The sequence below is a fragment of the Ambystoma mexicanum genome, chromosome 6q (assembly GCF_040938575.1).
Source record: "Ambystoma mexicanum isolate Mex_15411 chromosome 6q, UKY_AmexF1_1, whole genome shotgun sequence".
Classification (NCBI taxonomy): Eukaryota; Metazoa; Chordata; class Amphibia; order Caudata; family Ambystomatidae; genus Ambystoma; species Ambystoma mexicanum.
In genome coordinates, this window is record NC_090937.1 from 83,014,967 (window position 1) to 83,040,270 (window position 25,304).

The 25,304-nt window shown below is 44.9% G+C and overlaps 1 protein-coding gene across 6 annotated transcripts in view; it reads right to left on the reverse strand.

The window, feature by feature from the left end:
• LOC138515788 (UDP-glucuronosyltransferase 2A1-like) overlaps nucleotides 1–25,304 on the reverse strand; it is a 428,107-nt gene that overhangs the window by 136,168 nt on the left and 266,635 nt on the right. The window contains exon 1 of one of the 6 annotated variants that reach the window (XM_069630514.1): nucleotides 14,765–15,494. The exons of the other annotated variants lie outside the window; for them this stretch is intronic. Within the exon in view, the coding sequence (XP_069486615.1) occupies nucleotides 14,765–15,478 (714 nt within the window). The 5' untranslated portion in view covers nucleotides 15,479–15,494. Of the gene's footprint in view, nucleotides 1–14,764; nucleotides 15,495–25,304 lie in introns of those variants that run through there. 6 annotated transcript variants of the gene reach the window in all.

Below are 25,304 nucleotides of genomic sequence, written 5' to 3' on the forward strand. Positions count from 1 at the left end.
CTTACATTTGCCTAGCTCTATTTTTCCATTCTTTGGCGAAGAATAATATACAGACGAGTGACCTGTGTGGTAAAGGTGATGCAGAGCAGTGAGCTGCTTCCTTAAGTGAGGCCTTTGATTATATGTGTATAAAGGAGAACCTGTGCTAAAGAAGTAGTCGCCCCCAGCTCTTTTTCACGATTAATCATCAGTCCACCTGTTCTGCACCTAATAGCAATTTATAAGTGTAGCAATACTATTAGAAGTTGCTTACGTTTCGGTTCACTTATCACTGCTCCCCACCCTTTTGTGTTAATATAAATTCAGATGTTTGCAAGTTAAGTTTGAATGTTCTGGTGGCGCAAACAGGGGCATAGTCACCCTCTGGTGACACTTGCGGCCACCAGAACAAAATATAGTCTCAACACATTTAGGCAATCACATTAAACCATGTAAATGCAGAAGGTTCTTTCGTCTGCAATACATTTCAACACAGCCTTTCTCTGTTTTTGCTTATTATCCAGGTGTGCTTCTTATTGTTTGTTAAGTGTTTGAAACTAAACTTTTGCTTTACCAAATAACTTTGTACAGCTTGATGAATCTATAACACACATAAAATTAAATCTACCTACCATGCGCTGATCATTAGTACATATAATCTGGTTTATTGATTTGCTAGACATTACATATCTTATTCCACGCATTAATAATTACTCCTTATCCAAGGAGAAAGTCCATTTTCTTTGATACAAGTCTGCTAATAATTTCTTCAAGTTTCAAATCAATCACAATTATTGTGTTATATGCCAACACATGTATCACTCAAGCACCACATTCTCTTTTGTGGACCTTAACGGAGCTTCTTCAGAGCCAACTACATTAGTTGGCACATATAATCACAATAAAAAGAAAACAATTTTTTTAAATCATAATGGGAAAACATTAAAAACGTCAAAACATTCATAGGTTAGCTAACTTATTATTTACTCTTAGAATGAAACATATTTGCATAAAATATAATAATCACTGTTGCTTTATTGTGCCAAATTGATGGATTTTTAATGTATATATCTGGAATTTGTCCTTATTGTTTTTACATAAGGATAACATAAGGATTTCTATTACATTTCTAATAATAATCCATCTCATATTATTCTACTCACTATGTATTCATTATTAGTATGAAATATAAATCCAATAGTCAATTATTATTAGAGCTTTCTTTGTACTTCTTACCTGTGTCCTTGGTTCACCATCCTGCATTTCAATCCATATTTCACTCAATACTTTTTTAGTGAAACTTCTTGTGTTATTGAATATTGAGTGTCCATTTTATTAAAGACTGTGAAACAGCCCAAAATTAAGTTGTACTTCAGAGTCATGACGTTTTTATATGTAAGGATTTTCCGATTATGATTTAATATATTCATCTTGTCTTCATTTGTGTTTTTGGCATTCATTCTTCTTATATTTTGTGTGTTATTGTTTCATAATTCAATCTACCTTCTGAAAGATGGAGAGCGAAAATACAATGTATATATGTATCAATGTTCCTTCAATTTAAGAAGCAGTAATTCTACCATTCTTCTTTCTCTCTCAATATTGTCTTATACATCACAGTATTAGGACAATTGATATTGCAACTTTATTAGCACTGCACTTCTTACTGGTCTTCTGTATATTGTTCCTTTACATGGCTATGAGAGCTCGGTAGCAAGTACTATGCATTCTTACATTATATATAATTTCATATGCTTTGCAGTATGATAACCACACGGTCACTGTGTACTTTCCTTAATAGATGCCATTTTGAAATCCTTTTTTATACACCTCTACTGGACATACAAAGAGGACTCGTTCAACATAGTATCTTTTCCCCAATAGTTCCTCCATCATGGAATGCTAAAAATAGCACATTTAACTAATCGACACGGATTGATGTCTTCTCGATATTATTCACTTTTCTTTTGACTTTTTATCATTGCATTTTTAAAATATATCATGACGTTGTTTAATTATTATATTTAACTTTTCTTGTTCAATCGTGCTAAACCATCTATCCTCAAACCGTATGTATTATATGTTGGTATTTGAGTACCTATTATCTTCTTAATATTCAGTTGTATTTGTTTTCATGACCCCAAACATTGTTTAATAATAACTTATTTTATCTGTACACAATTGTATCCTAATAACTGCTCCTTCATTACTCCATCATGCTAGTGTTTTAATTATTAAGCCCAAAGCTTTCTTATGAGCTTGTTTACCCCCGTACAATTTTAACCCAAATAGCATGGACCTTATGAATCCTCCCAGTGATGCAGTGGAATTCCATTATATCCTTTTCTGAAAATGATCGGGAATTTGTCATTCTAAATGAAACCATTTTTCATATACATTTCAGCCCAAAAGGAATGTAGTTTGTGGTCTGTATTGAGGCCAACAATTAGACTTCAAAAGAAACATATTATTTTTGCTTCTTGTTGCTTTTTCATGATCTTTTCTTCTTTTCCGTATTACACAAATTCAAAGTGCTTTTAGATGTTCATTATGTTCCATTTTTCAATCTAATGCTAGTGGCTGTCGCATACCCTTAATCCGTATATATCTCATGTGTTCCTATATTCTGATTTTCAATGGCCGAATTGTGCTTCTTATATCCTATACACAATGAAAGTACTTTTACAGTTGATCATTTGTTTTATTGTCATACTTTAATTATAACAATCACACAGCATGTTTATCTATTTGGAAATGTACGAAAGATGCAATCTCTACACTTGAAAAAACCTTTTCTGGGTTGTTTCAACCAGGTTGTTTGTTCTGCAAACTAATTATTTTACTATTCATAAAACATTCTGTTATTATGTAAACAATTGTCATAGCTTTAGAAAACACAATTGCAGGTTTTGCTTCAATAAATTGATGTAATTATTTGTCTAATAACAGTGTGTAATAATATGTATTATTTAATACTGTAAACACTTGGTTACTCTGAGCACTATATTTAGTAATGAACAGCCATTTGTTTGACATTTTTCCTCATTAGCATTAATAACTCCATTCTGCTGATTGTCTTTCCTTCCATTTCTGCATTTTTATATATCTGTTTTCTTAAACCCTCTGTCTACAAAAGTCCTTCTCATGATTTTGCATTGTTCATGAGAAATCTGTCATCGCCGCAATTTCTTCTAGCTCTTCCATATTCACCTATTGGTAGATCTTGTGTTATGCTTTTCTTATAGCAGCTGGAGACAAAAAGTGTGGGGTTTGATCCAGTCGATTTTCTAAAGATTTTTGTCTCAATTTGATTGTTTGCTATGAGAATTTCTAGATCCCAAAAGGACAATTTTGTTTTATCATTTGTTTTGTCATATGTCACTATAAATTTGATATTCTGTCTATTATCATTTAGGTGATTTAAAAATTCAATTAGTTCACTTTCTGTGCCAGGCCATATCAGAACAATGTCATCAATATAGCATGTCCATTAAATTATTTGAATTGTATCAAACATGTCAATTATTGTTTCTTCAGAAAAACCCATGGAGAGGTTTGACACTTAAGGGGAAAAATTAAACCCCACAGAGACTCCTTTTAATTGTCAATAATTAGAATTTTCAATACGAAAAATGTTTTTTCAAAATAAGCTCCAATAGGTTCTTCAGAATCAGTTTTTCAAAACAATAAGGTGCCAATTTTTTATTATCAAAATGATCAATAGGTTTTTTTGCTGCTGTATGTTCAATATAAGCATAAAACGCTACTACATCTAGTGTTACTAACCCTTATGTGCTATGCCACTCACTCAAATTCTGTGAATTGCTGCAGTATGTGCATACTGTCTCTTATGTGTGAAAGCAGTTATATCACAAGTGGGTTAAGGACTAATTAGTGAGTATAGCATTACATTAATAGGAATATTTTACAAACATTATTGTGCTTTCACCAGCCTGACTGGCTATGCTCTTTTCCATGGTGCTTTGCTGTATGTTAATATCCCATGTCTCGTACAAGTATGTCACTTGAAGGACTTCCTTCCTTCCTTCCTTCCTTCCTTCCTTCCTTCCTTCCTTCCTTCCTTCCTTCCTTCCTTCCTTCCTTCCTTCCTTCCTTCCTTCCTTCCTTCCTTCCTTCCTTCCTTCCTTCCTTCCTTCCTTCCTTCCTTCCTTCCTTCCTCCCATTCACCTGTAATTTAAATATATCTGACTTTAGTATGGCAACTTTTCAATGTCTGATTAGTTCACTTGTTTTGTGGTTATCCCTGAAGCTTTGACTCAGAGTTTCCATTATGGACAGTATACAAATAAATTAACAAATGGTGGCACACACTCGCAAATGTGAAATCATTCCATTAGAAGGAAACTGTTCAATACTGGCTAATGTAGGTTATTTGGGTAAAAAGTCTTCATGTAATTTGGATTTAGACTTTTTGTTCGTGTTAATCTTTCAAGTGTTGTGCCACCACAGTGAAGTAACTAATCTAATGACACACTTTCACAAAACAGACTGACAATAGTATGTTGGACATCCACTTTCTTTATTATCCTTTTGCCCCAGATGCCTGTCCCAGTCTGATCTCATTGTATATGCCCTCAAAAGATGGAACCATCTTGAGGCATTCAGAGCATATAATTGTTGGAGTCAGGACAGACTTGGAACCAAAGTGCGTCAAGTGATCTCTGCGTACACTGTACGTTCTATCTGTGACAAATTCCCAATTTCTACATGACGTTATGTGGGATTTCAGGGTATAGAAGAAATCTAAAGAGCATGGACTATATGACAACATTTTTCAAAAGCATATGCATTATACAATAAAATATATTTTCGAATATTATTTAATAATAATAGAATGTGAAAGTGACAATTATCACCATTGGCAACGTGGCTATTAAATATTTACCATGTATTCCTGTAGCATCTTCTTATTCATTAACTATTCTCTGCTTTAAATTTGCACTTAAAGATAAAGCATGTTTAAGTGTATGGTTGTAAAATTAATAGAACATCTGGTGACATATATGTTAATTTGATGTGCCAAGAGGCATACTCTATGATGTTCCTATGCAGGTCTACTCCTCCTTTGAATGCCTGGCCTGCAGGCTTTCTCTCTCTCCTGGTGGCTCTGTCACTGTGGCTTCTATCTACCATCGACCTGGTCAGGTTACCTCCTTCCTCTCCGAGTGGGTGGGCCTCTCCTTCTTCCTCCTTACTCTTTCGCAACCTCTGCTGTTCTGTTTCTCTCTCTATTCTTCCCTCTGGCCTGACTCACTCTACACAGCACACCCTGGATGTTCTGATCTTTGCAGACCATCCCCTCTCTAACCCTCTCACCACTCCTCTCTCCTGGAGTGACCACTTTCTCCTCTATTCTCATCTCTCTCTCTACCCCTCAGGCCGAGCCAACCCCTGCACTGCCACCTACCTTCTCGGTCATCCGACCCCTGAAGTGTGTGTCAGCTCAGGATTTCGCTGCCACTTCTCTTCCTCTCTTGTACCTCTGGCTAACTCACATCCGGACACAGCCCTTTCCAACCTCCATCCTTCTATCTCTGACGCTCTCAATGTACTTGCCCCCGTCATGACGATCCGCCTGAAGCCCAAAGCCAAGTGCAACTATTGGTATCACTCAGGCCTCATCACCCTTAAACGCAAGTGTAGGGTGGCTGAGAGGAAATGCTGGGCATCTTGTGCACCTTCTGACAAACTGGCCTGCCGGCTGCTCCAAAGGTAGTATCGACTCTTTGTCCACACTAAGAAGAGAGCTCACATCCAAGCCTGTGCCTCTGCAGCATCTAAGAACTCGGCTGAACTCTTTAAAATCTGCAAGGAGCTGGCCAATCCTGCTGCAGTCTCTATCTCTCCTGTCCCCTCCCAGGCCCTCTGCACAGCCTTGGCTTCACATTTTATCTCGAAAACAGGGGGCATCCTGTCCACCATTGCTTCCTCTCCTCCTTCTTCCTCTACTTTTTCCTCTACCTCTGGCCTTCCTGTGGCCACCTCTCCTCCTCCCTTCTCTTCCTTTCCTTTGTTCACCCCAGACAAGGTTTCTAGACAAGTCCGATCTATGAAAGTCTTGTCAAAACAGGTTCTTCCCTGTTCATCCAAAACCATCAATGACCACATTGACACCCTCGCTTCAGCCTTGGCCGACTTTTGTAACCACTCTTTCGCCACTAGACCCTTCCCTTCCCCCCTGAGGTACTCACTTGTGCAACCTCTCCTTGAGAAACCCTCGACCGACCCCTCCTGTCCTGCTATCTATCACCTGATCTCCATTACTCCTTTTCTGGGCAAACTCCTCAAAAATCTGGCCATCTCCCAGCTTAACCTTCGCACCGAATCTGTTGGATGTCTCCATGACCATCAGTCTTGCTTCAGAGTGGCCAGAAGCATGGAAACTGCTCTCCTGAACATCCGTGAAGACCTGCTTTCAGACCTGGATACTAACCACCCCTCTGTCCTTATCCTACTTGATCTCTCTTCTGCTTTTGATACTGTCAACCATCCCATCCTGCTCAACCGGCATCGTGATAACCTGGGTATCACTGATCAGGCCCTATCCTGGCTGACCTCCTTTCTCTATGACCGTCCCTCCCAGGTCCAAATTGGGTCCTTCCTCTCCTCTATCGCTCTCTCTACTTGTGGTGTTCCCCAGGGGTCTAATCTTTTTCCCTGGCTGTTCAACCAATACCTGGCACCTCTCGTCCACCACATAGCTGCTCTCTGCTCCAACTTTCATTGCTATGCGGATGACACTCAGCTCGCTTTCAGATTCCCCTCAGCTGCCTCTTCTCCCTCTCTCATTCTGGATTGTCTTTCCGCAATCCAGGAGTGGTGTGCCACCAATGATCTCTGCCTTAATGCCAGTAAAATGGAGATCTTCCTCATCAGGTCACCAGCACCTTCCTTTCCTGTCACTCTCTGTTCGCCCACTCTGGGCCCTCTTCCTGCTACCACCTGTAAGGCTACGAACATCAGGGTCATCTTCCACTCCACACTCTCCTTCGCTCCTCAGATCTCTGACGTCTCTAAGAAGTCAAACTACCAGCTGCACCTCCTCAGAGGTATTCTTCCTTTCGTCACTTTCCCCCAGAAGCTCACTGTCTCCGGAGCTTTGGGTTTCTCTAGGCTGGACTACTGCAACGGCCTCTTTCTAAATCTACCTGCCTCTTCTCTCCGTCCTTTACAACTCATCCAGAACAGGACTGCAAGACTTGGCCTTGGCCTCAAGACCAGGGATCGTATCTCTCCAGCTCTGAAACATGTGCATTGGCTCCCAGTTGCGGCAAGGATCAAATTCAAGACCCTCTGCATTGTCCACAAGGCATTCTAGGGTATGGGACTGCAAAACCTCCAACTCTCTCTATGGGAATATCTTCATATTCAAGCTCTTTGCTCCTCCACCTCCTTGACGGTCAATCGCTTCTCCTAGATCTCTTTCTACAGCCTCCCTGCCAGAGGCGTAGCAAAGATTGTCTATCAAATGGGGCCTGATGCTAATGTAGTTGGGCCCACTGCACTGACACAAATATCTGTAAATGCCCACACAGTGCTGCTGAGTGGGCCTTTACAGATTTTGGGTGGGCCTTGCCCCTCAGGCCCTACCCTGCCTAGGCCTCTGCTCCCTGCCCCTCGGAAACTTGAGCAGAGCCATCTCTGGTTCCAGACCCATGAATCAAAGAAGAGAACTGGCCCTGTTTCCCACCCTGTGCTAGTAAGAAGAGGTGCTGGGGCACCAGAAAAGAGGGAATATCCAGAGAGAAATTGGAGAGGCAGGACTCTGTGTGCACGGTGCGTGAGCCAAACAATGACACTTTGCAACCATGAGGGTTGCCAGGATATGAGGACACCGGTCTGGTAAGGAGCATGGTGGAGCATGCATGTGCCTCCCAGCCGAAGTCTTGAAGCATTGTGTCGAAGGATCACAAGCCTCTAAACAACGCAGACGCTGCGATGTCCATAAGCTATTAGTTGCTAGAGTTCTGCTTGAAGAGCATTTCTGGAAGAAAAGAATGCCACCCAGTGGGCATGAGACCTATAACATGCTCAGTCTGAAGGCTGTCTAAAAATACTCATTGATTTAGAGTGGGGAAGAGTATTATAAAGAGTTTTGGGGCCATTCAGTGGTCACAGTAGTCAATGCAAATGTTGGGAAACCAGTACTGGAATGCAGCAGGTGCAAGCTCTGAAGTGAGGGCCAAGTGGTGTGAGAGACCTGAAGGTGTCGCACCCACCAGTCCCTGGGGATCTATCATCTAGGTGGCCAGGACACTGCCATCGCTTTTGGATCCGGTTCCTGGGGGTGGACCAGTGCGGGAGGATCACCTGGATGGGGAGTCTTCTGAGAGTGCAAGTGGGACACCGGACGGCAAGATGCGGTATCCCCTTCCGTATAACACCTTTACCACATCATACCAGTAGGATACTTAAGGATTCAATCCCTATCTTTTTACGACACAAACACTTTCTCATAGACAACTCACTGTGAGGGGAAACGGACTAACACCCGAGCCATATACCTGACATGTGAAAACACGATCGGCAGGCAAGGCAAGGCAATTACTGATCATTACACACACCTGACTTCGATCACACTTCCCCACGCGGATAAAAGGCGGAGAGCAAGAGCACACTCTAAGCGAGGCAAAGTGCACGAGGAAGCAGCAATTCCAAGATGAGAGTTTAATACAAGGCAAAAGACGACAAGTTTGAAAAGGAATACAAAGGAAGAGCCCTTAACCTTCTCACCGAAAGACTGTAACTTTTATGAGTCTTCGAGAATAGAAAACATAAGACCTGGAATCAAAGTTGAAGACCCCTGCATTGTGTGTCGGAGGTACCTGGGGCTCTCCCGCTTCGATAGTCAAGGTGGGGAGAAGCGGTTGCCACTGTGGTACTGTCCTTGGGTCCTACAACAAAGAAAAGTCAGTGAAGGCAGCACAGCCAGTGAGTTGGGGAGTCTGATACCAACCTGGGCTGTCTGGAACCCAAGGATGCAAGCAGCAACATGATATGAACGAATTTGAAGAAAAGAAGACAGTGCATGAAGTATATGTGACAAGTGATGCGAACATAATTAAAGAATTAAATGAGTGACTGAACTTTGAAACAAAGATATATACTGTAAACAGAGTGGTCTGGCACCATGTGCGTGCTCACTGGAAAGTCTCTGTTAGGTATCCAAACCCATAGAGGACAAATGTAAAGAGAAAGAATTGTAAAATCGAAGTGGTCCTCAAGCTAAATCCCTGTGAACATTAGAAGGTCTTCAACACTTGAATGCAATTGGTCCAAACCCGGCTAAGGGAGACTAATTGTGTTTAAAATGGGGATCTGAGCCCGGCTGACGGGGATCTGGGGTGAACCGTGAGTCACCCGAAAGAATGTCCTGCGAACATTGTGGAAAAGGGATATGAGCCTGAATGAGGGGGATCAAAAGGAACGAATATTGTGCTAAACAGATCTGAACCCAACTGAGGGGGATCTGGGTGAATTTTGAATCACCTAAAGTGAATACTTGTGGAAATCCAAAGTGGAAAAGAATGTATCATTTTTGTTTTGTTACATCAGGCACTGAATGAAGAGACTTTGAAGAGTATAGAGATTTACATACAGAAGGTCCCTATGTTATGATTGAACTCTATTCTCATGTTAAAGAGGCCAGAGACTGTGCTACGCTCGAGTGAACCGCCGTGTCCAGTGCTAAAAACGTGGGGAAGGTAGGCCAACGGCCTGAACCTCCTGACGTATCATTTTGAACACCTTTCTTTTTGTAAGATTATTCCTCACACTGTTTGTATTTAGAGGTAAGAATTGGCAATAGGTATTTTAGTATGGGCCCTTTTATTTTGACAAGCCACCACTAGGACTGCGTTAATATTATTTTATGGTCATAGAATGCTCCATTTGTAGATTTAGGATTAGATAGGCATTTATTCTACCCTTGTTGAAGTTCAATAGACACCCTTGAACTGTGGTCACTTGTGTCTGTCTTACTGTTGATACCATGCGTTCCTTACAGTTGATACCATGCATTCCTCACAGTGGTTTTAGCTGGCATGGTGAACATTCCAGGTCCTGGGCTGTTTCTCTTCTCACCAGGGGAACCTGTTGTTAAGAGAAGAGATTAGAAGGAGGTTTTTTTTTAAAAAGGCACTTGCACTATATGGCCCAATCTTTTCTGTGGAATGTAAACATGCACTCCAGTTCCACTGATTAGAACATGCTCGTCAGGGCATATTCAAGAGGCTCGCACACCCTCAAATGGATCAAGGTGAACAAATCAATGTCTTTTAAAGCAGCCCGGCGAAGCTAGAAAATCCTTCGAGGTCAAGGAAAATACCATTTTGGTGAAATATCATTTTGGCACCAGAGGACAGAGAATTCCATAGAAGAATTTGTGACAGTTTTGTGAGGACTAGCTTTGACATGAACTGTGGAACACTATCAGTGATAGGATATAGGAAGACTTACGGAAGGAGAAGGATTCTCATTGGACTGGGCCAATCGAGATAGCGAAGGATGTTGAACACAGAGAAAAGGAATCGTACCATAATGTTGCCACGATTGTGGCGACATTACTACAACTGTGCAGGCGCGTGGTACAAAAATCCCAACCACCATTACTGTGCCCAAGCAGAGTAGGGTTTCCGGGGGTGTCCCCCGCTCCCTTTGGATGCAGTAACGAGGTTTGGGGTTCCGGGGTGTGCCCTGCTTACCATTACGGTAATGCTATGTGAGGAGTGTAGCCCTGTGTGTCTTATCCTAATAAATGTTACTGTTGTGGCAGCACACAGCACCTATGAATGGACAAATATTGTGTAGCGATTCACGTACAGTGTCGAGAATGTGGCGGGAAGGGACATCTTGCTAGGAGGTGTAGATTTTGGAAGGAGCGTGGAAGGATGATCAACGAAGTTACGAACAAAGAATGGAGAGCAGTGAGTGATGATGGTTTAGAGGAATTTAACATTGTTAATGCCATAAGTGATGGCAAGAGAAGAGAACAATCACACCCTCAGATTAAGGGGAATGGCCTGAATGTTCAAATGCTAATTGATAGTGAGGCAGACTGTTCTTTGTTTGGTTAGCTGTGACACATGGAAATCCGCCTTATTTTTTATCAAACTGTTCATTTATAACGTTCTTTATACCAGCGAGTGCAGGATTGGGATTCGAACCTGTGTTGCACTACGTTGCCCCTGAGCTATCCGTCCTCCCCATTAGGATGTCGTGCTTTCAGATAATCTGAAGTCATGGTGAAGGCGAATACCTATGGTGAAGTATCTATTGTCGTTATAAGAGAACTTGTGGCCAATTTGGAGTTTCAAGGGATAATGAGTACCAGGGTGTTACAGAGTCTATCACTAGCTACGTGGGAGGGTGGGTGGTTGTTGTCATGGGGTCAGCAAGTGCAGCTTGGGATAAAGCTCAATACCAACAGAGCACAAGAAGAATTTATAGTAGAGGATTTCAATTATATAAATTCTGTTAGGTGAAGGAAACATTTCCACGTGGGTACCGGCCATGTTTGACAGAAAGATGGGTTATCTAAAGGGGTTGGTTCACAGAATCAGATTAAGAGGGAATGCAGTGTGCCCAATGACATCACAGCTGAAGCTTTGTTTGAATTGTTGAGGGATAGAAACCCCAATGTGCACGTGTAGCCAGCATGGCTGGGCAGGTCTAGAATGATGAGTGTGGATTAAGAACAGGTGAAAGAAAGGATGATGAATTGTGGTTTAGCATCAAAATTGAGATATGATCAAGGATATTGCTGTAAGGAAATGGTGTGTACGCCTGGAACTGAAGTCAAGGTTAAGTTACCCAGGTGAGTAAGGAAGGGTGAATCCAAATTCTCTGAGAGGAAGGTACTGATGGAAGGCCTTGGGAATGTGGTCAGGTTACAAGATGGTGATGTTTGAAGTAAAGAGAGAGTTGCTGTTCTAAGGCGTTTAGGACACTTCATGGACTCCAAATGAGCTTGACTTCAAGAAGAACAAATGTCACTTTGGGATATAAGTGAAGGAGGTGTGTTGTATAGGAATACGTTTGTATATAGTTATTTTATGCATGTACATAATTAACATCTATTCCATGAGAAGCAGAGAACTTTGTGGAATGTTAAGATTCTTTATGAGTCAGAGATGGATTGAAGGAGTGGAGGAACGGCAGTTTATCAGGCTCTGAGAGAGATGACTACAGCTGTACTTATGGGAACTTGAAATAAAGAAGCTGAAGTTATCACATTGCGTGATGAGTATTTGTCATCGTACCAACTTATTCACAAAAACGCGGTTGAAGAGAGAAAGCAGTCGCGGTCGAAAGTTGCAGCATTTACAACAGAGCAACAGTTTTTTTTTACCTATGTAGAATGATAACTGCCTTTTCCTACCTAATAATATCAAATTACAGCTTTTTTGTAACAGTAGTGTATTGCTACAATTACATGATTTTACAAATATTTAAATTACTGTCAACACTTTCTTTGTTTGAGAAATGATATCATTGAAAAAAAGAATCGAAAATAGAGCAAATGAATCTTGAAATGCATTAAGGGGGAGAGTGTCTTGTGCCTTTACATGGCAGCACGTGATTGCGTAAATCGCTTTTGATATGGTCTTCCCCGGCAACAACAGGGATCACCAGCAGGGGCATTTGCTGTTTTGTGCTGTCAGAGCGGTTGACGTTAAAATGCTAGTGTGTGACTGTCCATTACCACACGATGGCTCTGGCTAATAAGGGTTGGTTGCAGTGGTAATGCCCCAAAATGTAAGTGTTGCTCTGTAGATAGCACACTTATAATGTATCGCATTGAGGTGTCCTGAAGAGTTATTGTGAAAAAGTGCAGGGTGTTACCATTCCTACAAAAATTAAGTAGAGCAATAGTGGCGGTTGGTGAATTGTATAATTGGAGGAGCGTAAATATTTCCCACAAATATGCATGAGCGACTGAACGTAGCAAGGGAGCCCCAAGCAATCAAGGAGTGCTCAGGCATGTTTTTTTCCCGAGGAATGTTTTTAAATGGTGGATTTAAATTGAGCATTTGTTTAAAAGCCACACAGTTTATAATAGGTTTAATAGACGCCAAGTCACCAATCGTGCACAAGAGCATTTTTCAGTGCATTTTCATGATGTCTTTGCTAAACATATGCCAGTATTATGCTACTGCAAATAAACAAATACAAATTGGCTGAACCCATACAGCATAGGATGGCACTATGGAAACACATATGTTGGCTTTGCCCATAATAGCAGTAGAAAATGCCATGCCACTATGAGAAAACATGTCCATCTTGGCTGCACACATTGAGCCCCCATGTAAAAAGGCCAATCATGTTGGCTTTGCCAATAACACTAGGATAAATTCGATGCCACTGTATGAAAACATGTCCTTGCTGCCTTCCTAAATGTAGCCTCCCTGCCTCATCGCCATGTAAGCACACTCATGGTGGCTTTGCCCATAACTCCCATAATGCCAGTAAAAAAGGTTAATCTATGCTACCATAATAACCTTAATAAACTAGCTGACATGCACACATATATTCATTGACGCACCCGACATACACACTAGCCCACCCATACTACATGCACACTGACTGCACTTTCACACATGCCTCTATTCTGGCCCCTCTGAAATCGGGTTTCTGTTCTGCTGACAGGGTTGGTGATGGGCATCCGGAAATGTGATCTCACACCTTCGGCTCCGAGAGAACTTCATTTGCTTTCCCTACACTTTTTCTTTAGTGCCTGACACCATTATCCAGGGTTCTCCTTCTTATTGGTGGATAAACTGTTTCCGGTGGTCTTCATGTTACCGGAAGTAGTGATGTCAAAATGTTGGAGATTCCCAAATTTGAGCATTTGAAACTTGCAAATTAGTTTCTTTTTCATGTGATGCCTCTAGAGCTTGGCAAACACTGCCGGTGGGGCTGCGTCTTTGTTCCTCTTTCTCAAATATTAGAAAGGCTTTTTCAGTATTTGTTGAAACAGTCTTTGTGGTGTAAATTGGCTTGTATGAAATGTTCTATATTGTTTTTTTACTGACTGTGTAACACTGTAAAGCTCCTTGACGCCTTTGGATTAGGGTGCGCTCTAGAAATGATAAAAATAAATATATAAAAAATGCATGCATACATGCACTCACTCATACATATGGAGAGGTTTTTTTTCTTACCTGAATCCCTCCAGATCCGGTGCACCACAGGAACCAGGGCGAGCGTTCTGATTCCTGACATGTTTGGTGGAGCTGGAACAACATCATCCCGCCGCTTCAGGCCCTCTGAATGTACAGGGAGGCGTAGGGATGCCCCCTACGCACCTTTCACCCTGCAGTACCGCGGCCTGCATCCCCAATGGGCCTTTCCAGGCTTGGGAAGCAAATCACCACAGCCTTGCATGGTCCCTTGAACATGGGCATTGGGGGATACTACTGTCAAAGGGGAACCACATATCCCTTCAAACAGCGAAAAGTCAGCCCAGGACAACATCCTGAGCCGCAGCTAGTGGCCGAGGACACGCTCAGTGTTTTCTCTGGGATGGCTTGGCTCCTCCACAACGGGTGGCAGGTCAGCACCCTATTGCCATTATAGACAAGCTGCCCCTGCGGAGTACAGCGCTAGAACAAACCAGGAATTGGGTTCGAACACCTGAGTTGCCATGATGACATAGGAGAGATTTCTTTGGCCTGGCGGCACAAATGTCTGCGACATCCCTGCAAAGTTGCAGAGGTACAGCATCGGGGGAAACAATTCAGCAAAGAGCTTTCTTACCTGTGACTTCACTGTAATACTGACTCATATCTCCATAGAGGAGCCAGTGGTAGACCACATCCTGAGAGAGGTAAAATAGCCAGTTCTTCAACCGTTCCATGAAGGACATCCGGTCGTTGAAGCCTATCATTGCACCTGGCACGTAGGATGGAGGGGATGGGATCTGGCCGCAGAGCCGCTCCATGGTGTTGCCCATCGAGAATCTGAAAGTATACACGAAAGGGATTGCCAACAGCTGGGCCACCAGCTCCCCACAAGGAGCTAAAGGGTCTGAGAGAAGAACATCAAAATCCTGGGCGCGCAGGTTTGTCATCCTACTTTGATCCAGGAAGACGGCATCACAGGCTTGCCGCTCCATAGTAGTAAACTTTGCAAATTGGTCTTTCATCCTAAAAAAAACCTCCCAGTAGGATAGATTGGGTAAGTCATAAATCCAGAGGTTGAAAAAATCCTCGAGAACCGCCTCTAGCATCTCTTGTGTAAACGGGACTTGGTACCACTCAAAGTTGAACGGCGACGTCTTGGTGGCATCAAAGATCAACTGGGACGGATTGACCAAGACCGTCACTTCATGCCCCCTGGCGACCAGCTCTTGTAGGATGACTTTGATGTTTAGCCAGTGGCTGGCATCGGTAGGCCACACCAACACCTTTCCTGGCAGGACTGGCCCAGGACAACACATGTGAAGGAACACACATGTCAAAATCCAACTCCAAGACATTGTGGGAATTGGCTTGCTCACTCCAAAGTAGGGGGCAGGAATACCAGAACAAGTACACACTACAGACACGAGAACACATCCAGCCTGTATTTTTAATAATTAACTTGAACTAGTGCTGTGGACACATGCTCAATGGGCGTTGTCCAAAGTCCTATGTGGATTCCTGCCAGGCAACCAAAGCACACCCGCCAAATTCCTTCAGCAATTGGCGTCCTGAAATGAGCTGTTCCTTTTATGACTGCAGTGCAATTGTAAATTGTGCAGTCTCTCTTGTGCTTCAGGTGGCCGAGCTTCACTTCCAAGTTTTCCCACTTCATGCTTGAGTACATCACTTGTTATTTACTATTTGTTGTATCGTGTGTTTTGAAGTCCTCGCCTTGATGATGTTAAAAGCAAACATACATGTCCCACAATGCACAAAATAAAGCAGAAACTTTACGTTGGCAGGTCTTGGACAAAGTCACTGCTTGCTTTGCTTTTTTGGCTGTGTACATTTTTTTATGGCAAATGTTTTATTATCTGATTCTTAAATGCTTCACATTAGTCTTTTTAGTTTGGGCTTTTAGGTGGCGCTTTGGGCCACCTAGAATGCGAAACTATTGCAATATAGTACAGATAGGGAGAAATGGCATATGACGAGCAACACACAGTTTGTAGGTGTTGTTTGGTTATTTGCACACCCATTGACCGGCCATGCTAATCCCAACGGCCAATTCCCACTCACTACTTGCCTCTTCCCACCCAAAGCCCCATTCATGGGAACTTTTTGAGCTTGCTTTAATCCAGCCTTACCATAAAACGTTGAACTCCAAGTGCCTGCCAGTGTTTTTTTGAAGTAGTCTTCTTGATCTGTTTTTGAGTTTATCAGTGCTCAAAATGTGTAATTGCAACAATCAAATGTTAAAAAATCCCAGCGTCAATAGTATATAGGCTATATAGCACTATAAGGCAATCCCGCAGTAGACGCAACCTGCCCTGCCTACCCCTACCCCAGGCCCAATCCCTGCTAATCCTTCTCTGGAGCTGGTGAAATAAAAGCATATGGCTAGTTTGGACAATATGGCCAAAGATATGCACAATAAAAATACAAACAATTGGGAAACGCCTGCAAAAACAGCAGTTCACTTCAGTTAACAAACTACAATCACCACATGTTTGCAATGCCTCCACAGTAAGTCGGTGTTTTCAAACACAAGTTTCACTAATACTCTTTACAAACAATATTTCTACCAATTACACCTGGGAAGAGATGTGTTCAAGTTCCTGAATTGCCGATTGGCCACACATCCCTGCTACTCCACTTAACGTTTGTGCTCCCGCCCAAAATCCTGTTAGCTCTCTATTCCTTCTCTGACAAAATGAAAAGTCTATTTAAAGAATGCAGCTCACTGTTACCGTTCAGTGTGCCTTTAAGACACACAGCCCCCTCCCAAAGGAGGGCGTAGTTATGACGTTGGGTGGTGGGAGGTACTGTGGCGTGAGGACACCAGTTCACGTGTGAAAAGAATAAAAAAATGGTTGTTGTTCCTTACTCTCCGGCTCCGCGTCCTTCTTCTATGGGTAGGCCCAGTCCGGGCTACATTTGGCGATGAGGAGTGTCTCTAGCGTGCCAGAGTCCTCCTCCTCCTTCCCGCGGGTGATTCCCTCCACGCGTCCTCCAGTGAATGCAGCCGGTGATTCCCACTGGGCTGCCTCTTCCTTCTTCACGTCCTTGCCGCACGCTGTATCTGCTATCCGGAGGGGCTCCGTCCCCATCACTGTGTTCTGGTGACCTCGCTGGGTGCTCCAAGTGGCCCGGCAAACAAAACAGTCCAGCCGAATACGCCGTTGTGGAGGCCTGCTTCAAGCGCACATCTGCCCCTCAGCGCAGGAGCACAGGAGCGTCTTCACAGAGCCACAGCTCGTGCTCCAGTGGTGTGCCATGTGAGTGTGCCCCCCCTCAAACCCATACACCCATGCACCAACCAAGGAAAGGCACGGCACCTCCTCACAACCGGCAGGGACGTCGGATCGGCCCAGAGTGGCCCCGCCCACTCATTACGCACATCTCAAGACCTACAGAGATGCTGAAAACACTGCAGGCAACAATGTGAGTGCGTGCAGAAAGACAGCCCCGCCACACTCCGAGGCTGGCCTCCTGGGTGGCCCTGCAGGACTGCCCACATCATTCAAGGGTCCAGGAGGGAGAGAGACATCCAGCATTTGAACACCCAACGTGCACACCACCAACCTACCACTGGCCTCCAGAGAGAGACTTTCTACCCAAGTTTGTAAAGGAAGGAAAACATCCGGGTCAGTGAATGCCCATTGCTGGTACCCCACCAGCCCACCACTAATCTCCACTAAGCGCCTCTACCTTGGCAAAGCAAAGACAATCCACCATCATGAGTGCTCCAGCCTCACCAACTCCTACTCGCAGCATAAAATCCATTCAGCTGCGCATGCCCCCCCCATTCTCCATGACGCCCCAAGCCAACAAAGGCAAGCGGTGGACCGAATGGATGGAGGACTTCTACCACTTCGTCAGACGGTCTGGGGATGGTGACTCTTCTCACCTTAAGGATGTCTTCCTCAATCTGGTGGGGGAGGAGGTGAAAACCATTGTTAAGACCATTACCGCTGCTGATCAACCAGACTTTCCCACTCTGATCGCTGCACTTGAGAAGTTATTGATTATTGAACCCAATCGAGACTATGAGAGATACCTCTTTAATCAGTGCATGCAAAAGCCACAAGAAACCGTTGACGAGTATATAACTCGCTTGAGGGTCAAAGGAGCCCACTATCAATTTGACGCTTTCTCTTTGGAGGAGGCCATACACCTATGTGTCATCGAAAGGCTGCCTATCGCCCACCCTCAAGAAGCAGCTATTGAAGAAGCCACAATCCAAGAGGTTAGTGAACTCACCAGAATTTTCGAAAGGGTGCATGCCCAAGCTGCATCAATGACAGGCGCACCCTCGCTGAAGCATGATGCCACTGAACTCATAGCGGCAATCCAATCACCAGCTCCACGACAGGGTGACAGAAGCATCAACCCCTACAGACAACCCAGCCTACAAACGCCCAGACAACAGAGGCAGTGCTATCGGTGTGGCATGTCGTTCCCACATTTGGGGTCCTGTCCAGCCCTGTCAGAAAGGTGTGCCAACTGCAGAAGTGAGGGACACTTCAAATTCCGTCTTCCGGGAGGGAAGACCGTTCCCCATCATGAGGCCCCAAGCACTCACGAGAATGCCATACCGGCCACCGAAACCACAGTACCCCCAACAGAGACCCTAACAGACCAACCAAAGAAGATACGTTCAAGCTGTCAATGAATACCATTTCCATGACTATCCGCAAAGCTACGGGGGCCACGATCAAGCACCTCATATAATAGTTGAATACGATGACTCCCCCGAAGGGTACCGGGAGGATGAAGGCTATTACACCCCAATACCTAACATGAACGCCCCCTACTACGAGTCAACCTCGTCCAAGACAGCGCAGAGGCCAGTGAAGATCCCAGCCAAAATGGGGAGCTGCCTTTTTCAGTTTCTAGTAGACTCTGGGGCCACCGTGAACATTATGGGAGAGCAGGAGTATCTGCGGATCCCAGATAAACCGACACTCAAGCTCACCCAATCCAGGATTTTTCAGTGGGGTGCAGATAAGCCCCTTCAAACCATCGGTCATTTCAAGCGCCGGCTTCTCCTGAAGGAACGGAAAACCGACATGACCATTCATGTCATCCGATGCCCCGCGAAAGGACGCTGCCTCCTGAGCTACTACACAGCCTCATGTCTGGGGCTCATCGACATTCACGTCGGTACTGATGAAGTCATAACGTCGACCTCCCTCAGCCAAGGTCGTGATGATGTAGTGAGAGCCATCAGAGTCGATGACACCCGAAACCTCTTCACCAAACTGGACATCATGGAGAAATTTCCCCAGCTATCCACAGGCCTGGGTAGGTCGAAGGGCCCCCCAATCAAATTGTACACAGACCCCTCGGTGAGGCCGGTCCCCAGACAGCCTAGGCGGGTCGGTTTCCACCGGCAGGAAGCAGTCTCTAGAAAGCTCGACCAACTGCTCTCCGACTGCATCATCGAGCCTGCCACCGGGCCCACTCCATGGGTTTCCCCACTGGTCATTGTGCCAAAGGAAGGAGGCAGGCTGCGCCTATGTGTCGACATGAGGATGGCCAACACCACCATCCAGAAGGAGAGACACCCAGGCCCATGCATCAAAGACATGATTGTGCAACTCAACAACGCCTGCATGTTCTCAAAGCTTGACCTAATTCAGGGATACCACCAGCTGGAACTACACCCTGACTCCCGAGGGATTACGACATTTGCCACTCACGAAGGGTTGTTCCGTTAAAGGAACTAAATTTCAGCATCTTGTCAGCGGCCGAGAACTTTCAAGAAGCGGTGAGACAAATCATTCGGCCAGTCACCGGCGCGCTCAGTTACAGGGATGATATTCTCATAATTTGCACGTCCAAAGAAGCTCATGATGCTGTGCTCCTGGCCACATGTGAAGCGGTTCAGGCCGCATACCACACCCTCAACATCGACAAATGATGGTTCAGTAAATCAAAGCTGAAGTTTTTCGGACACATATTCTCAGCAGAAGGGATGACACCCAACCCAGAGAAAGTGACCACCATTACCAACTTGCAAGAACCACAACAAGTCGCAGATGTTCGTTCCTTCATGGGGATGGCGGGGTACTGCGCCAGATACATCCCGCACTATGCCTCAATCACCAAACTGCTCAGGAAACTGCTGCAAAAGGAGGCTGTGTTCGAGTGGTCCCCGGCATGCCAATAGAGTTTGAGTCAATCAAAAAGGCTCTGACCGAAGCACATCGCCTCGCATACTTCGACCCCTAGTGGCACACTGAGATAACGGTGGTATCAGGTAATAATATCACCACATATATGGTCGCCGTAAATAATATCGCCAGGAAAATGTTGTGGCGATATTATTTGGGTGACCATATATATGGCGACAGGGGCAAAAAAAAAAAAATGTTTAACTTTAAAAAAAAAAAAAAACAAATTTGAGGGTTGCGGGGGTGTCCCCCGCATGTTCTATGCAATAATGTCGCCACCAAAAACGACCATTTTTCGGCAATATTTTTGTATGGCGATATTTTTGTGGTGACATTATTACATGGAGCCACAACGGTGGATGCTAACCCAGTCGGCCTGGGTGCCATTTTGGAGCAAACAAGCGGAGCTGACATCAACCCCAGACACATTGTGGCATACGCCAGCAGGGCTTTGTCTATGCCCGAGTCCGCCTACTCGCAGGCTGAGAATGAGAGACTGGCTGTAGTCTGGGCCTGTGAACATTTTCACAACTTCATAATTGGCAATAAATTCACCCTTATTACTGACCAACAGGCACTACTTTCGCTGTTCGGCAATCCACGCACCAAGATGCCCCAAGATGCCCCCAAGAATTGAGAGGTGGGGCATCAGACTGCAAGAGTATGACTACTACATTGTCCACAGGCCTGGAGGTGACCTAAACCCGGCAGACTATCTCTCCCGGCACCCCTCAGGCCCTCCAGTCCAACGTGCCAGTGACACGGCATAACTTAACTATGTGGCTGCCAGCTCACTCCCGCCAGCCCGGTCTCTTGACATGGTTGCAGCCGCGTCGGCTACCGACCCGAGGACCTCCCTCACCATCGCCCTGACAAATACAAACAAATGGAAGGATTACAGACGTTCAATGCTGGGTCACCCAGGGGCCTGCAAGGAGGAAATGGAAAGGCTGGCGAGGGTGCATGCTGAACTGGCCATAAAGGACAACAACATTCTGCTGTTAGGCAGAATCCTGTGCAGTTCCCTTAGGGAGCACTACAGGAGATTAAGACTACAGGTATGAGCAATAAATCCCACAAAGATTTAGTTGGTAGCTGTGGCTAAGCAGTCAGACTTATCTCAAGAGGGAGATGAGCAGTATTCAGGGTTCACGGTTTATGGTCATAATACCGAATTTACAAATCTCGAAAAAATAAATCTAGAAAAAAAGGCCGAAAAAAAAAGGTCGAATTTTTTTTAATGACGTTTTTTATTCGAAAGGGGGAGGTTCCACCCCCAACCCCCCCTTTTTTTTTTTTAACCATTTTTTTTTAATCACAGACCCCAAAATAAATATATAATTAAAAAAAAAATCGACTTTTTTTTTTTCCGTCTTTTTTTTTCGACCTTATTGTTATTCGAGATTATTTTTTCGAGATTTTGACTGACCACCAGGGTTCACACAATAGGACTACAATACTAGGGTACAAGGAAACACTGGCCAAAGCTTTGTATTAAAAATAATATATATATATTTATTACACACTTCTAGTTCAACACATTAATCACAGTTATAAAAGCAAGTTAAAATCAGTCAAGAAAAATATACAAAACTCCCTAGTTAAATTGTAGACAAGTTTGAGCAAGAGTGAAAACTGAGCAAAACGGCACAGTGACAACCAAACACAAATGGCACTCTATCAATTTCTCACAAGGGTGGGAAAACACAAGTTATACAGGAATATCTTCTTACACACCCTAGCAACACTTCCCATAAGTTTGTGAACAAGTTTAGGCAAGGCAGTACTTTAGCATGTATAATACAATGAAAACCAAGCAAAATGGCACTCCACAAGTTTAAAAAATGGGAAGGAAAAGGTGGTTATAAGAATTAGGTGCATCAACACAGTTCTAGTTGAGAAGCAATCTGGAGAAGGCAGTTCTAACAAATTCAGCCAGAGTCAATAGGCCTGTGCCAGAGTCAGTGGTACAGGGCAAAGGGCCCAGGAGTAAAATGTTCTTGTAGCTGCAGTCAAGTCTTTCTTAAACGATTCGAAAAGGTGGATGCAGAAGGTGAAAGACAATGTTAGAAGATAGGGGCGGCCAACCCAACAGGTAGGTAAAGGATTTAAAACACCTTTAGTGCTACCAACGAAAAAGGGCGGCCTGGCGGAACAAAGTACCTTAAAATGAAGAAGAGATTACTGCGGTGGCGGTTGTTCCTGGTAGTTCCTGCCGTTCAGGAGATCCAGCAGAGGAAGAGAGGCTCTCGTCATGGAGGAAGGTTCGAATCACTGCACTACCCAGGGATGAAACCAGCCGCGGTGCTGCCCAACGAATAAAAGGTACGCTCCTTTAAATCGTGGTCCGGGTGGACGGGTGCCTGGCTATCCGGTCTCCGAGTACAGGGTACTGGCGATTCAACCAAGGCAGGTCCAGGGAGACAATTGGCATACTGGTTGGCCCCACCAGCTCAAGAGAAGAAGGCTCTTGCAGATGAAGATCTTCTCTCGTCGTGTGGAGAAAAGTGGTGAGACACTGCAGCAGGGCTTCACCGGTGGTTCAGTCGTTGCAGATGTCTTTGGCTTCTCTCCTCTTCGGCTTCTTAGTTCCAGTGGCGACGTCTTGCTCTTCCAGTCCTCAGGACCCTGCTATTATGCAAAAAGATCCCCATTCATACAGCCTAGCTGTCACGCACACAGTGGTGTGGTCATCCTGGCGGGAGACCCTCCAGCCTATCAGGGCACAGTGCGACATGGGTTGCTGAGGCAACCCTGTCCAGGGGTCCTACTCCCCCTCCCACACAATGGATCCACCCCAGACTTAGTGGCGCCGAAAGGAGGGCTTCTTGGCAGAAGGCCGCCAAAAGGACGAACAAAGGATCCCCGACCTGGGTTAGGAGTTTAGAGAAAGACACGAGAAGGAATTTATATAAAAGTTCTGGCAATTAAAACCTGCCGGAGTAAAGTTAATATAAAAATAAACCAGCGGTATGTTAGAGGCTGTCAGTAAATGTGGTAGCCTCGAACAATGGGAAAATCCCATAGGGAAATATTCACGGTCGAATATCTTTGGTAGTAACCACTGCCACCAGCCAGAAACTTTTGAGAGAGGGACTGTATGGTACCCTCTTGAAAATGAACATAAGGGAAAAACTATTAACCCTTGCCAGTACCTCCATAGTAAGATGGGTTGTGCTATTTTTTTTTATAACGAGTGAATAGTAAAGTCAATGGGGACTTTACATGCCCTGGGAGACAGAAGTCAGTCCCAGGGTATCGAGTCTATGTTTGGGGGTCGCTACGACACCCCTGTGTCACTGCACGGAGGGTGCTGTGTAAACAGGTGGATAAAGATGGTTCCTATGTGGGTGAGATAAACCCCATAGACATTAAACACAAACAATAGCCTAGAACACACATAGCAGATATGCCTAAGAGTGGGAAAAAGGGTCACACTCTTAGCAGGAGAAGAAAACAAACCCTTCAAATCCAGCAAAGCTGCTGGGGGACTCTATAGGTAAGGGAAATTAGCCATAGAATGAGAATTCTCCCTAACATCTGCTGAGAGGCTGCCGAATCATCATCCCTGCCACTCTCCGAGCCGAAGGGGCATGAGCCCCATGAGGGGCACCGGGGAGCCGAAAACACCAAAAGACAACTACGCTGTCACATCTGGTTCCCGTTTCTAGATGCTCTCGTTGACGACTGGATCAATAATTGCCTTGCCTGTCAGTGCACGGCTCCAGCCGACCCACCAGTGCCACTTCAGCCCACTCAGATCCCGGACCGGCCGTGGGAGAGAGTGACAGTCGACTTCTACGGCCCAGTGGAGTCAGGGGACTACTTCCTCCTTCTCATTGATGAGTACTCCTGATTCCAAATTGTCAAGAAACTTGCCACAGCGGCTTTCCCGCAAGTTGCAGCTGTCCTGGACGAGGTACTCAGTGAATGGGGCATTCCCAGGGTGATTAAATCTGACAACGGCCCACCGTTCAATGGGCATGAGTTTGAGGCGCTAGCGAAACACCTTGGCTTCAAGCACCTCAAAATAACTCCCTGGTGGCCGCAGGCGAATGAAATAGCAGAACGCTTCATGGCATCAATAAAGAAGGCCCTGCAAAGGGCCCGCATAGAGGCCACCAACCCTCATCAAGCCCTATGCCGGCTCCTCAGGGACTATCGCATCCCGCATGAGGCCACCAACAAAACCCCAGCGGAACTGATGGTCCGGTATGATGTCCACACATGCATCGTGAGGGAATCTTTGGCCCCAGAGGAAGCCGATGCAGAAGTAGCCCAGAGGGATGCAGAGTTGAAAGCTAAAACGTAGCAGGGCTCGGACGGAAGGCGTCGAGCGACCCCCAAGGACTTCCAAATTGGAGAAGAGGTCCTTGTCCAGCAACCAATGGTGAGCAAGACGGACTCCCGATTCGCCAGAAAGCCCATGTGCGTGACGGCTGTCAAAGGGACGATGGTGACAGCCCAAAACGACAACAAAGCAATCACGAGAAACAGTTCCCTGTTCAAGGATTACGTGAAAAGGGAAGATAGTGAGTCCCCTCCTCTGGAACCAGACCCGGTTGCTAGAGAGCCCCGGGATGAGCTGTGGGTCCCGCCCAGAGGTGCAGACGAGTCCCAAAGGAGGGCATAGTTATGAAGTTGGGTGGTGGGAGGTACTGTGGCGTGAGGACGCCAGTTCACCTGTGAAAAGAATAAAGAAAGGTTGTTGTTCCTTACTCTCCGGCTCCGCGTCCTTCTTCCATGGGTAGGCCCAGTCCGGGCTACACTCACAATGCCTGCTACTTCAAAATAAGACTCACTTCTGATATTTCCACGTAGGTAAATATTAAAAGTGAAAATTCATATAACGGACGTCACAGTTTATTTCTCGCCTGCCTTACTCATGGCAACATAACAAATAAAGAGGGGGCCCCTTTTGTCACCCAGGGCCCCGTAAATCCTAGGGCTGGCTGTGGTTGTGAACACCTTCTTGGTAGTGTGAAGCCAAGCAATCCACACC